The sequence below is a fragment of the Lygodium microphyllum genome, chromosome 6 (genome assembly GCF_053477565.2).
Source record: "Lygodium microphyllum isolate KBCC chromosome 6, Lygodium_microphyllum_v1.1.10, whole genome shotgun sequence".
Taxonomy (NCBI): domain Eukaryota; kingdom Viridiplantae; phylum Streptophyta; class Polypodiopsida; order Schizaeales; family Lygodiaceae; genus Lygodium; species Lygodium microphyllum.
The window spans coordinates 65,670,268-65,685,236 of record NC_141140.1 but is presented as its reverse complement, the minus strand read 5'-3'; the positions used below and the strand labels follow the sequence as shown (position 1 = coordinate 65,685,236).

The following is a 14,969-nucleotide window of genomic DNA, read 5'->3' as shown; positions in this document are numbered from 1 at the left end:
GCACGAGCATTGTCGTTATCCCAAGAGAGCACACATTCTTCATAGTTGTCCTCATTGAAATCAACTAGAAGAGGGGTAGAACAATCAAAACACTCAAAAACTCGAGGCGTACCATAATTGCTTCTATATAAACTAGGCCTTCATAATAGCACTCCATGTTAGGTTATTAGGGCTATATAATTTGTCATTAGTTGACCAACAAGGGGAAGCCATCAGAGAGGAATAGAAAATAAAGAGGAGAGAGAGAGAGAGAGAGACAGAGACAGAGACAGAGACAGAGAGTACAACCAAACCAAGAGCACAGACTGTACAATAGAGTTCACACGCAATGGATAAAGTGAAAATACAAACCAAACATAGTCAGACCCAACCTAAAACACTATCGTCTAGCCCTGCACAAGGACAAACAATCAAAATCCAAAGACTAATGGCAAAAATGCAAGCATAAAGCAATAAATGCAGTCGTGTGGCCAAGAAACAAGTCACCTCAGTCGACAAACACCAAAATGCTGATTGGGAAGGGTCAGGAATAGGGTCCCATCCCTAAAATACTCCCAAAAACTGAAAACGTAGATGGCAGTCTGAAAGATGGAAACAAGCCAAAAATCATCAAAATATGGTCGCCCAGGCTGTAAATCAATTGCAGCAATCAACCAATCAGCAGGGCAGAAAAGCCAAAACTTAAACCTAAAACAATAGAAAATAGCAACAAGGACCCTAATCCTAAAATCTGATACCATGTCAAAAGTGGATAAAGCAATGGAAGTATAAACAGATGTTGTAATAAACTGCTGAACACAAGGACTAAAGAGAAAAACACAAAAGAACATTGCAAAGAAGAGAACTCAAAAGAATGCTCGGAAAATGAAATCCATATACCAAACACGAGAATGACGCAAACAACAGTGAGTCAGTGGCTCGTAGGCATTGGCACTGGCTCTGTCTATCCAACAAAACAAGATATGACTAGCTGAGGAAGCTCGATATATAAAGGACAAAAGAATGTCAAAAATAACAGCAAGTCAGCCGGCATTTAATGTTGATCAGCCAGCAATAAATGCCCAAATACACATTATTATGACCATAGAAAAATGCCTAAAATACCTAGCCATGCCCAACACAGCTCAAACTTACACATGAGTACTCTAGACTGCTAACGTTGGGTCCCATTTTGTGAAATAATTGGTATGCACCTTGCATATGCAAGTCATATTTGCACACTTGATGAACCTTTAATCAAATGCTAAGCAAACCAATAAATTTTCACGTCCTCGACACCAAATAGGATATTTAGACCTGTTAAAATAATTCTTATCAATGAATGCATGCGTCATGCTTGGCTAACGAGGAAAAACTATGAGGCATTGGATAAGATGGATAAGGAGGGTAATAAGGAGAAGATGGATAGGCAAGAATAGGTTGTGATGGTCCAAAAGGAGGTGTTTAGGAGGCACTAGGACTCAATAGCCTTGCCTAACTAAAGGCGAGGCATAGGGATATAATCAGTCAATCTACTAGGTAAAGCCATCTCGGCAAACTATGGTACCAATTGATCCACACTTCCGAAAGCTTGGGAGGCCATCCTACGCGTAAAACCTTGAAAGTGTATGAAACGGAGGTCGAGCCTCCCTCATTGGTGCATCTACACCACCTGAAAAGATCTTAAAGGATGTATCTATGTTTGGTGAAAACCCCCCCTCCCCTCTTCCATGTGATGTGAGATATCACAAGTATTGTATGCATAGAAAAAGTGAATGGAGTGAATGATAATGTAGTGGAAAAAGTGGGTGGAATGGGTGGAAATTTTAATTGACATGATGATATGTAAGTAAATTCATTAAATTGATTTTCTGAATTTGTTATTTAAAATTGAAATATGGACAAAGATGGAATGAAGAATGAGATGTTTCGTCTACTTCAAATTGGCCTTGAGAAGCAAAACTTGAAGGAGTTAAGCTATTAGGCATAGAGATGGGATTTCAAAGCACAATGGAAATCTGGTTTTAGGATAAGCTTCTCTCCACTAGATCACATCTTCACACTCGATGTCACGGGAACGTGAAATTTTGAGATGCTTTAATCTTGTTGGTAACATTTGATTAAGTTATTAATCAAAAATGCAAGGTTCTTTAAGCACATGTGAGACATATGGAGTTATCTCATGGTAGCAAGCAAAGGACCCCGAGGATGTAGTAGATATCAAAGGCAAAAGCTATGATAAGTTATACCAACTGGGCTTTAAGGGTCAATTGGTGTCAGTTTTGACCCTAGGATAACTATTTGGCTAATAAGTGTCGACGTGACACTAGGGGCTAGCATTAATTAATTAGTTAATGCCAGTCTAAGGGTCAATAAAGATTGGGGACCGCTCCAAGTTGCAAATGGCCTAGCCAATTTAATTATGGATGGGCATATTTAATTTTGGGCAAGGTCAAAGAGGTTGAATTAATTTTCACGATTATTTATTTCTGAAAATTAATTAAATGGCTGCATAATGCTAGAAAATCAGTTTAGAAGCTAGCAGCCACTTGGCAAAAATACCCATGCAAATTGAGAAAACATTTTTGGGGGCTGGGTCTCAACCATTTAGTCAGTTCACAACTTGGAGGAGAGAGAGAGAGAGAGAGAGCTACTAGTCCATTTTCTGATCAGAGAACAACAATTTGCTACAGAAGACAACCATTTGGAGGCCTCAGCAAGCAAGGGACAGCAAGGAGTCACCTTCCAAGGGTTGGCAACAGCATTGCCGATGACGTGACAACATTTTGGAGATACCTAGCAATAGGTGACTGCATCAAATGCAGACTGGAGCAAGCAACAAGCAGAATTTAGGATTTTCTCGCGAAGGAAATCAAATCTCTCTCTCATCTTGGCTTTCTCTCGCCTTCTCCAACCCATTCTCAAGAGATCTCAGTATTTCTCAACCATTTTAAACATATCTCAACCAAATTTAGTGGACAGCAGAAATATCTCTACTATAAACCCTAATATTCTATAAAAATTGGGACTTAGCAACCACCTTGGAACCCGTGCCAACAGAAGGCATCGTACACTAAAATCAACACCTAAAATTCATGGAATTGACAAGGATTTCAAATGTCAAGCCATCCATTGTGAATTGGGGCAACATTTGGCAAGTTGGTGGTTCCATTTGTGCAATTCCTAGGTGAAAATCAAGGGGCAATTTTCCCAAATTGCTTGTTGATTGTATGTACAACAAGGAAATTTTGAATTAGCAAAGAAGATTGTGAAATGTCAACTTGTACTCAATCCATTAGCAATTAAAGTTAAAGAAATACCGAAAGCAGTGTCAATTTTGGAGCCAATGGGGTATCTATTGTCCAAGATTATTAAGGTAAATTACACATTTCAATTTATGTTTATTTGCTAATTGTTGTAATTAAGTGCTTAATTAGGGAATTATCACCCTCCAAGAAGGAAGGCCGGTTTCACTCAAAGTGATGATTGAGGAGGGCAAACCTCATGGTAGACAAATCTGCTGCTGCTTTAAGGATTTTTGCAAAGCCCTTAATACAATACCGAGAGCAAAATTGTTACATAGGACATATGCTATGGAGTACCAAGAAAGCTCACCTAGGAGATTTTAGCACTATATGAGAGGGTTATTGGTAAAGTATGGACACCTAAGGATCTTTCAACACCCGTTCATTCCACCATTAGGGTGAAGCAAGGATGCTCCCTCTCTCCAACACTATTTGAGCGTTACATTAGCGAGATCTCTAATTATATCGCCCAAGGAGAGGATAGTGGAGCTCGACTAACTAACACTTGGACACCTCTATTATTATATGCAAAAGATATTATGTTGATAGCTAACTCTCCACATGGACTCTAGAAACATTTAAATGCACTCCATTCTTATACATTAGATAGTGGCCTTTCAATAAACCTTGGTAAAACCAAGGTTATAGTATTCAATACCACATCACAATAGGTCAAGAGATCAACATCTACACTTACCTATGGGCAAAAGAATATAGAGAAGGATTCTTACACATAATTATGGTCCTATTCACAAGTCCCACTTTCTCTATGGAAAAGGATTGAAGAGGATGTATTCACAAGTTTAATTTTAAGAACCCCACACTACACTATGGCTACAAGATACACTAGTCACATCTACATTACTCTATGGAGTAAGGCATGGGAGCCCAAACTTAATCACCGCAATCGATCTAACCACACACATGATGGATGGTGATCAATCGAGAGGCCCTTGGTATTCATGATCTCCAAGATTATCAGGTGTAAGACCTACCCCACATGACATCATCAAAGCTAAGCTAGGGACTATACCAATTGTAGTAGAGACCCTCATGAATCAATTTATTCATACCCAGCCTATGGGATCTACCCAAACACAAACACAAATATGCGTGACTAGCTCTTGAGTCATCTCGATAACTTACCAAGGAGGGAGATACCTCATGTCGGCATGCACCAATGTCAATCTGGTTTAAACTACATGGCTTTAACATGGATGAAACTACATGGCTTTAACATGGATGAAACTACATGGCTTTAACATGGATAAACTACATGCACCAATTATTAGGGTGGACCTCACTCAAAGATTAGCAAGACTAGCATGAATTGGGGACAAAGATGGCTTTCAACCGAGAGCATCTCTTTCGTACCATGGTTGATGGCTTTATTGCTTCTGCGAGATACATGGATGTGCACCTTTCTCATGGGAGCAAATGTGCTATCGACCAATTGTGCCACTCCTCACACCAATTAGAGACCAAGACTGGTAGATATATCTCCATACCCCCAGAGGAGCACATATGCTAGATGTGTCAACTAGAGCCAAAGAAACAAGAGCACTACAACTATCACTGCTCAACCTATTATGAGGTTTGAGAGCTCTTTCATTGCCTCTTCAAAGATGGGTTTGGGCCACTATCGAGAGCCCTCCGTTACACTAGTCAATGATGTCTTGGCCTCTTTCTCCTTGAGATAAGACAGCTCAATGAGACTCTCCTCGAGAGTAGAGCTCTAGTGCACCCAAGACCTATCCAAGGCAGTTTACAAACTTCTTTACAAGGGGAACCCAAGAGACTTCAAAGCAATCCCAAGCACAATCCACATTTGACAAGAGTAGTGAGGAGGCCCCAATACAACCACAATTTGTGTCTATATGGGGGACTTTGACTGACCAAGTTGTCTAACCTAGCTGATCCAAATGTCATAGAGCCCAACTCATGCATCAAAAATGACACATGCATAGGAGGATCCATGAGATTACTGCTCATGCTAGAGCTAGGCCCCACGTCTCTCCATGATGATATCATTAGTCTTGTTCCATATATATGGCCTCCTGAATTATGATTGTATCAACTGGGACTTTTCTTTTGTTTGCCTTTCATTTACATTTATTGTTTTCTTCCAGACAATTCTACCACCATAAAAACAATTGTGACCCTTGGTCTCATAGGTCATTTTGGCTTTTTACAGATGTTGATAAATCGTTTACTATTAGCTCTTTCCCCATCATTACCTTCTTCTCTCTCTGCTATAGACTGCTGCTCATCCTCTGAAGCTGCTGCCCACTCAGCTGGATGCTGCCGCCTTTCTCTAAATGCTGCCACCCACTCAGCTGGTATTGCTATTTGCACATTGGAGATTGCTAATTACTGTTCTAGCTTGCATTTGCTATACTCAAACCTGCATTGTGCTGATTAGCAGATCCAAACATCTGTATTTTCGTCTCCTGCAGCTACAGGACCCCATCTCCAGCCAGTCGCCACCTCTCCTGCTGCATCTGCCGGTTCAACTTGCCAACCAACTGGTGGGAGTGCTCCTACTGCTGCCTCCACTGCCTGGACAGCCTCCGTCAAATGAGGGTTGCTGTGTTTTGGACCTTGATAATTCCAGTCTTCTCCTCAGCTCCTTGATATCAGTCTCCACCACCATCCTGCTGCCTAGAGGACTGTGTTTCACTCCCTTCACGAAGAAGGCAATCAGGTATACCATGTTTTTCTCACAAAAAAGTCAAAAGACTTGAGAATTAGGAGCCGCAACATAGCTTAAGAATGCTTGCCTTGAAGTCGAACTGATTCCCTCATATTTCAACAGAAGTTGATAACTCTCTGTGCTTATTGATTCGCTAAATTTTGTCGATTCTAGTTCCACAATCAAAAAGGAAACCTCTTAAACAATGGATTAATGCCCCAATGCTTGTCAATTCAACTTCCGGGTGTAATTCACTTGTAGCCAGATGTTTCTCATTCTCAGCAGCATTACTGCTATTTTAAGCATCTCAAAGAAGCCTTACATACCAGCATATGGCTACCTTCCGCAACTTTTGAGGATCCTGTTTTAAGGCTTGACAACTCTTTCCATAAAGACAGCTGCTCTCGCAAAGATCCTACAGCTAATCACTATTGTCGATTGGAAGCTCTTCATTCCTACTTTCTAACTGATAAAGTTGCGGCGGATAGCTATCACCTCCACATATACAGCTCTTCATAAGAATGTTTACCATCATTATGAGTGTCCATAACCATTCTCAAATTCAGAAGTGCAGTCGGTTGCATAATCCGGTACCATAAGATATGACAATACAGCTTCTCTAATCTCTCTGAGCTTGCCTTATCTACAAATGAAAACATTGCTGCATTTTAAGGTGCAATACAAATCTACATAAAACAAATGAGCATCTATTTTTACCGATTCTCCGGTTAAATTGACATAGGTTTGTGGCTTGGCAAGAAGGACTTGTGAAGGCCCAATCTCACCTGTGAAAGAGGTTACGTTAGTTAGAGGGAAAAAACAATCGAAAATGAGACAGAACAGCGTTGGTAAAAAAGAGAGGAAAAAGTACGTACCTTTTCCTGTAAGAGCCTTTTGCTGAAGAGTGTTGAGCTTGATGCCCTCTGATGTTGCAAAAGCATCAATCATCTCAAACCCTATCTGCAATGGCAAATTAACAACAGTACGTGAAACCATGTCCTCCAAGTACATGATTCAGCACCACTTACAAGTAGTAGGACAGTTTATAATCAACCATATCAAATGAAAGCTTAAGTGATTTTGTCAACTTCAATCCCTGACAGTCTCTTTAGTGGATGTACCAGAACGAATGAGAAAGCGGAAATAACGGCGATGCAGCATACTGTTAGATGCGTGATGTAGTAAAAGTGACATGGAAAATAAAACGGAGAAGAGGAAGAGTGAGGCAGGTAGCTATGTCGAGGTTCTGATTCTTGAAGAACTGCAATAAGTAGTCCTTTAGAGCTCTAAGCTTGAATTTGGTTAGTCTTGATTTGCACCTTTCTTAAGCTTCTCACAGATGAATAAATTATTCCGTTTATTGTTTTACCAGCCTGGCGTTCGTGGATAGCATGTGAATGTGCAGACGGAAATGCTATGCTAAGCAATCGGATGATGCCTTTGAAACAGCTGAGAGATAAAGGCAAGTGCTGCTCACATTATGCCGAGTGCCTTGGTACTTCTTCCCAGGGTTGCCGATACCGACGATGAGCCATGGGTGATGGATGGCAGGTACAGATAAAGAAGAAGAAGAAGAAGAAGAAGAAGAAGACGACGAGGAAGGAGAAGAAGATAAGGTAGCGGTTGCATTATTAGCAGAAGAGACCCAAACTAGGGGTTTATTTGAGAAGCGATAACTAGTCTCCTGTGCAGGAAGACGCAGACTGCAGCAAGAGCAAACCAGGGCTCGCACCATCTTCTGTTAACGCTTCTCCTGCGAGACACGGGAGAAAAAAATTATTTGCCGGACCTCAAATTCGAGGGCCACCTAAATGCGTGCCGTTTGGCCTTTGCAAGTTCATTACAAACCTCCGACTTTGATTTTTTTCAAACCGCGAAATGTATCTGCAATTTGAGATATGGCTTGGTTTTTCCTTTTCAAACCGCGAAATCTATACTAGAAACTGAGATATGATAGGCTGAAGGCCCCTCGCACATCAGACACTCTCCTCACAATAAATGCACCATTTCAAGTCATTAGTGACATGGCACTCTCTTTATAGTTCAACTAAGGTTCTCTCAGGTCGATTACACACCAAAAAAGGGACGCCCACTTTGTAAACATTGACCAATCAAAACACTTATTTAAAGGTTGGCGTCCGCAGTCCTTTACATACTGGAGAGAATATGACCTGTTGTTTACCTGCTAAACAGGTGAACTCCCCACCCACTTTTGGACAAGGAGTCTCCCTTGCCCACTTTGTAAAGTGGCGGACAAGGGTGTACTTTTTGCATTTGCCACCAATCAAAAGATTTATAAGTTTATTCTTTTTTATTTTTTTGCAAACTGTGTCCCTTTGGTGTGTAAAGGTATGACGCCAATGTTCGTGCCCAATTTCAAAAAGTGTATGCCCACACTCTGGGCAGGGGTTGGCCGTCCATTACTTGGTGTGTAACCAGCCTCAATTACCATGGGGCAAACCTACAGGCTACATTCATCATGAGTAGCATGGTTAAACCAAAAAAGTTTTGTTCATGTAAGCTTTTAATTGGTAATTGAAAAAATTCTATCTTAAAATAGATGTTTTGACATGGCTTGACGAGCCCTCCATGTGCATGAGTTTGCTTTGCTAGCCTATTAGAATTGAAGGTCAATATAACCAAATCCACTCACTGTAGTCTGTCATTTGCATGGGCTATGAGGGAGCAATGCCTTGGTTAGTTTTTAGACAACCTATGGTTAATTGTATCATTCACTTGGCTTGCATAAGTGTTACGCACCTAGGCGATCTTTCCATGCTTCGTGGTACAAACATCGATTCTTCAAGCACTTTGCATCAGTGTTCTCCCAATGCTTTGCCTTAGGGTTCAAAAGCATATTTCATTTGGAAAGAGGATTCATAGGAGGTTGATATACAAAACATAATTCACATTTTGAAAGCTTTGGCAACTTAGACTAATACCATATTGAATGCACAAAATGTGATACATGGGGATGTGGGACTCACTAATATATAGGGAATGGAAGACCAATATTAATTGGATGAATCCTAAATTATATATCCAAAGAACCCTTATGATTGTTTCTCAAAGACAAACACATTTAATGTTAATTTTTATTCACATTGAGCCTATCATAATATGCATATTATCCTCATACATTGAGCTTATAACATTACATAAATTTGACAACCCACAAACTATACTAAGAATTATTTCTTCTCCTTTTCCTTCTTCTCTCTCTCTCTCTCTCTCTCTCTCTCTCTCTCTCTCTCTCTCTCTCTCTCTCTCTCAATTAATTATATATATAGTTATATATAATATGTTAATTGCAATACAATTATACATCTTTTATTAATAGTGAATTGTGTTGTTAATAGTTAATATTTAATACCTAATCAATTACAATATTACATCACTCTCTTTCTTTTTCTCTCTATTTTCTCTCCTTTCTCTTCCATATCGTGCTCTCTCACTCTTCTTCTTCTTCTTCTTCTCATATATGTATGTATGTGTGCATGTTAAAATGAAGCAAAGACAATACTAAGCAAGAACCATATTATAACATCCCATTGCAAGCCATAACAAATTGACATAAGTTCTTGAATACAATTGATTACTCGTATGATGCTAAAGATTACAAGGGTCTAAGAGGGAGTCCACAATAGGAGATCAAAGTACTGCAAGGGCATATCATTAGTGATCAAAAGAATCTCGCCAATGCAAAGATATAGAGAGGTGCTCCTGGTACATGTAAAACTGACCAGGTAGATAATTAGTAAGGACTAATGCATACACACCTGTGTTGCAGGTGTCACAGCTGAGCAACTTGTTTCCTATCCCTTTCACCATATCTAAACAAATACCAAATACCTTATACACATCCCTTAAGCAATGAAACTAGACAACTCAACCAAAGCTCTAATTTTGCACCTCATGTAACAACATGGTGTCTACAAGGAATCTTCCATAGTGTTGAAAGGAGTCATGCATGGGGAAAAAAATACCAAAGTTGGAGTATGAGCCTTTTGCATATAAAGGGTAGCTTTGGGTGGCGACTCACTAAGAGAGAAGCTTACAGTTTTTATGTATTTTGGCACCTATAGCTTCATATGTTTAATTTCATACAAGACAGTGGCCTCCATTATGATTGCTTGCACCTATGAGTCTAGTTGTTATTAAGAGTAGGTGCCGATATATGAAGGTAGTTGTGACCACATATAGCCTATATTAATAAACAGACACGATTTGTGATAAAGCCTCATGCCAAGCTACATAGACTAGGTGGTAAATTACAAGGTTGAGAGTATATTTTGACTGCAAAGGCACCAAAAATTCATATTTAATTGGCATATTAAAAGTGCGTAGTACACCCTTATAAACTCATGATAAGCATAATGATGCTTAATGCTAGTTGAAGGAATAAGTCCTATTAAAAATTTTCCACTCTGAAGTAAAGAAGCACGTGGAAGATTAGATAGCATGATAGTATTGTAAAACTATGTGATCCTCACATGTAATTAAATTTAAGGACAATCTTCCTCCCTTATTCTTGATGGTTACATTGCCTGAGTCATGGGACGAATTTTTTTAATGCTATGTGTGTCAATATGCCTACTGATGGGTTGAAATTGCAGGATGTAGAGAGTGCTCTCTTGAATGAAGACATTAACAAAAAGAATGTAGATGCTTCCTGCACCTCTCATGCTTTGATAGTTAGAGGCAATAATAGTAGGAGCGATAATGACTATCGTGGGAGAGACTCTTGAAATTCTCATTCTCGATCACATGGCTAGTCTCATAGTAAGTCTCGTGATCGTAAGTTTGCATTGACTTGTCACTATTGTGGGAAGTATGGTCAAATTTGGCCATAGTGCGGTAAAATGCGCGATGATGACAAGTGTAAGAAAAAGAAAAATGATAAAGTGCAGGAAAAGAACGATGATCAGAGCATTGTCCCTAGCAAGTCCAACATCAAGATTGAAAAGATTAATGTTGTGCAGATTGATTTTGATGATGACTACATACTTGTAGCTTCTTCCCTTGATGTTCGTAGTTGATTGATGCCTCGTCCACCAATTCTCAATGTTGGTTGATTGATTCAGGGGCTTCATTTCATATCACCCCTTATCAAGAGTGATTCCACTCCTATCACAACATGACAACATCTGCCAATTTGGGTAATGATTGGCATTGGATATTGTTGGTATTAGACATATCCAGCCATAGTTTCCTTCAAGAAGTATGTTTACTTTTTGCATGATGTACACCATGTTCCAACTTTGACTAAAAGCCTACTTTTGGTTGGATAGTTGGATAATGTAGGTTCTATTGTATCTTTTGGTGATTCCTCATGGAAGCTTACCCATGGAAACCTTGTCCTGGCATTAGGTGCCAAGTTTATCACTCTTTATCATTTGCTTCTATTTGATCTATCGACCATGTTTTGGTAGTAGCTATAGTATCACATGTATCCTTATGGCATCGTCACCTTGGGCACATATCATTAAAGGGAATGAAAATGCTTACTTGTTTCTAGTATATTTCTTCCCTTGACTATAAGTGTTTTGATTCTTGTGATCATTGTTCTTATAGTAGGTAAACTCGTTATTGGCATAAGAAGTTAGGCATAATGCACATGGGCGAGCCTTTGGCTCGTATTCATTCTAATGTTGGTGGACCTATGCCCTGCAACTCTTTAGGTTGTACGAAGCATAAGGTCTAGGCATACCCCGTAAAGTAAATATTGCAAGTATTTGCTACATTTCATCATTGGCTTGCTTTTATTGAAAACTAATCTAGGTATAGGCTAAAATGCGCCATACACCCCACCCCAAAATGATATGGTTGAGTAGTTTTGTGATAAGAGGGATATTAAGTATTAGTTGACCGCACCATACACCCCACCCCAAAATGGTATGGTTGAGTGCATGAATATGACAATTCAAGAGCAAGTTTGTAGCCAGGTAGGTTTACCATGGCACTCTTGGGCCAAGGCAATCACTACTATTGTACATTTGATTAATGAATCCCCATGCATTGCTCTTGACTATCAAGTTCTAGAAAACCTCCATAATATGCTCATTTGTGTGTCTTTTATTGTGAGGCTCTCTGCCATGTTCCCAAGGATAAGCATAAGAAGCTAGATCCTAAGTCTGTGAAATGCATCTTTCTTGGTTATGGGGATGTACTTGGGATGGGCTATCGCCTATGGGATTCACAAGCTTAGAAGTTCATCCGCAGTCATGATGTTGTTTTCCATGAGGAGAAAATGCATAAGCAGCTTGAGTAGGTCATTGAGGTATACAGGGTGATATTCCAGGAGGAGTCTCTTGTTACTATATAGTCAACTAGATAACCTACAGCAGATGATGCTCCAATGGCCCAATATCTAAAACGAGAGAAGGATCGAAGCTTGCACTCGAGAGCTATGGCGGGAGAGCAAGAGCAAGAAAGAGAGAGATAAGAAATGGGAACTCCAACGGTCACAATGTGTGGCCAAGCCTTCCTTTATTCAAACTGTCACTAAAAGAATAAAGAATAAAGTGACGGTGACGGGTGCCCGCCACTTGCAGTGTGCAGTGGTGGTGACTGTCAGCGTAGTAATACACGGGCAGCTAGGAGGAGGCACATTTATCCCCAACAACCTTCCACTTAAAGGCGAATATGCCCTAATGAGGAGTGAAAAGAAAAAAGAAAAAAGACATTACAACATATACACATCTACAACAGGATGAGGAAAGATGTCATCTCATCCCATGCCCTCAATCTCCTGAGGAAGGCAAAGCACTCTATAGAGAGGCTTTTCGTGAGCAGATCTACAGGATTCTAGTCAGTCGAGATCTTAATAAGATCAACAAACTTGTCCTCAATGACCCCACGTATGAAGTGATACCTCACCTCAATGTGTTTCATCTTCGCATGGAAGACCGGATTCTTGGCTAATTGAATAGCACTCATAGAATCCGAATGCAGTATAGGGATAGCATCAATACCAAGGTCAGCAACAGATGTAGCCATATAGTGTGCCACAACACCAACTGCAAAGGTGATATCTAGACGAGTGGCTATCGTGGCATACATAAGACTGCCCACTGGCAGATGCATAGGGAATCTTGGCCATCTCGGCCCTTTGGTCATCTATCTGCGGACAATCAACCTATGATACCTTCACATAAGAAGGCAATGGACAACTAATAGACTTTACGTCCTACATGCAGAAGTGCTCAAGGACTTTATGAATGTACTCCCTCTGTGACAAGTAGAGGAGTCCTTGATGCATGTCACATCTAATACACATACCAAGTATGTGAGAGGCCTGTCCCATATCTTTCATCTCAAAGCTCTTCTTGAGCTGAGCCTTAAGAGCATCTAGCTCATCATGAGCTTTCCCTGCTATATCAGCATATCATCCACATAGAGTACCAAAATCAATAAAGAATCATCACGGGCTTTCTTCATGTAAAGACAAGGATCTATAGCACTCCTACTGTAGCCCTGTGACTGCATAAACGCATCAAACTTATGATACCACTTCCTAGGTGCCTGCTTCAAGCCATAAAGGCTTTTCTTCAATTCGCACACTAGGTGCTCCCTGCCAGGTTCTGCAAAGTCCTTAGGCTGCTCCATATAAATCTCATCATGAAAGTCCCCATGTAAGAAAGCCGTCTTGACATCCATCTGGCATAAATCCAAGTCAAGCTGAGCAACCAAAGCCAAGACTAAGCGCAGGGTAGTCATCTTAACCACAAGAGAAAAGACCTCATCAAAGTCCAAACCATGCTCCTGCTTAAAACCCTTTGCTACCAGTCTAGCCTTGTATGCCGGCTTGGGGTGTCTAGGGGTACTTTTCAGCTTGTACACCCACTTGCATGGCAAAGCCTTCTTGCCCTCAGGCAAGGAAACCAAATCCCAAGTCTCATTCTTATGCAAGAAGTCTATCTCAGACTGCATAGCCCTCTCCCAGGAGTGACTGTCACCCCTGCGCATAGCCTCATCATAGGTGAAAGGCTCTCCTGTATCTGTAACCAAGACGTAATGCATCAAGGACTGAAATCTATCAAGTGGACGTCTGTCTCTAGTAGATCATCTCACGGCAGGCTCTGCGGCCTGCCCAGTTGCCTGTCCAACATCCTGACCATGAGCATCTGCTCTGCAACTGTAGGCTGTCCAACTGGCTGTGCAGGAGCCCTCGGCTCCTCCTGAAATATGACCCTACGGATCTCAACAAATCTCTCAGGATGCCTATACATCTTGTCTTCATGGAAGACTACATCATGACTGCAATGACTTTCCACGCTTGCGAATCCTAGAGACAGTAACCCATCTCGCCTACATCCCCATAACCAAGGAAAATGCATTTGACACTCTTAGGATCCAGCTTACTTCTCTTGTCCCTGGGCACATGGTAAAATGCCTCACATCCAAAGACACGGAGATGCGCATAAGAGGGAGGTTTTCCAATCCATACCTCCTCTGCAACCTGTAAATCCAAACCACTAGAAGGTGATCTGTTTATGATATGCACAGCTGTACTAACTGCCTTAGCCCAAAAGCTCTGTGGTAGGCCTGCATGGCTAAGCATACTGTGTACACGCTCCTAGATGGTTCTATTCATCCGCTCAGCCAAACCATTCTGGGAGGGGGGTGTAGGGGGCGGTCAACTGACGCTTAGTATCCCTCTCATCACATAACTGCTCAAAAACACGTGAGACATACTCACCCCCATTATCTATCCTTAGGCATTTTAACCTATACCCAGACTGGTTCTCAACCAATGCAAGCCATCTTTGAAACACAGCCAAGACATCGGATTTCAGATTAATGGGATAAGCCCAAACTTTCTGTGAAAAATCATCTATGAAAGTAACAAAATACTTTGCACCACGCATAGACTGACAAGGCATGGGCCCACCGACATCCGAATGTACCAATCTCGTACCAATGCCAAGGGCTCACTCATGCATGGCCTACTAGACTTCTTATGCATAGACCTAGTCTGCTTGCCATAAAGA

General features: G+C 40.8%; 1 protein-coding gene across 1 annotated transcript in view; it reads right to left on the bottom strand.

Annotated features, from left to right (window-relative positions):
- The window catches only part of LOC148034639 (peptidyl-tRNA hydrolase, mitochondrial-like), a 116,986-nt gene extending 109,038 nt beyond the window's left edge, over positions 1–7,948 (bottom strand). The window contains exons 1-4 of the mRNA XM_087679564.1: positions 7,825–7,948; positions 7,454–7,729; positions 6,852–6,936; positions 6,694–6,761 (exon numbers count right to left, since the gene is read on the bottom strand). Coding sequence (XP_087535690.1) covers positions 6,694–6,761; positions 6,852–6,936; positions 7,454–7,711 — 411 coding nt within the window. The 5' untranslated portion in view covers positions 7,712–7,729; positions 7,825–7,948. The remainder of the gene's footprint in view (positions 1–6,693; positions 6,762–6,851; positions 6,937–7,453; positions 7,730–7,824) is intronic.
- Positions 7,949–14,969: the final 7,021 nt, after the last annotated feature.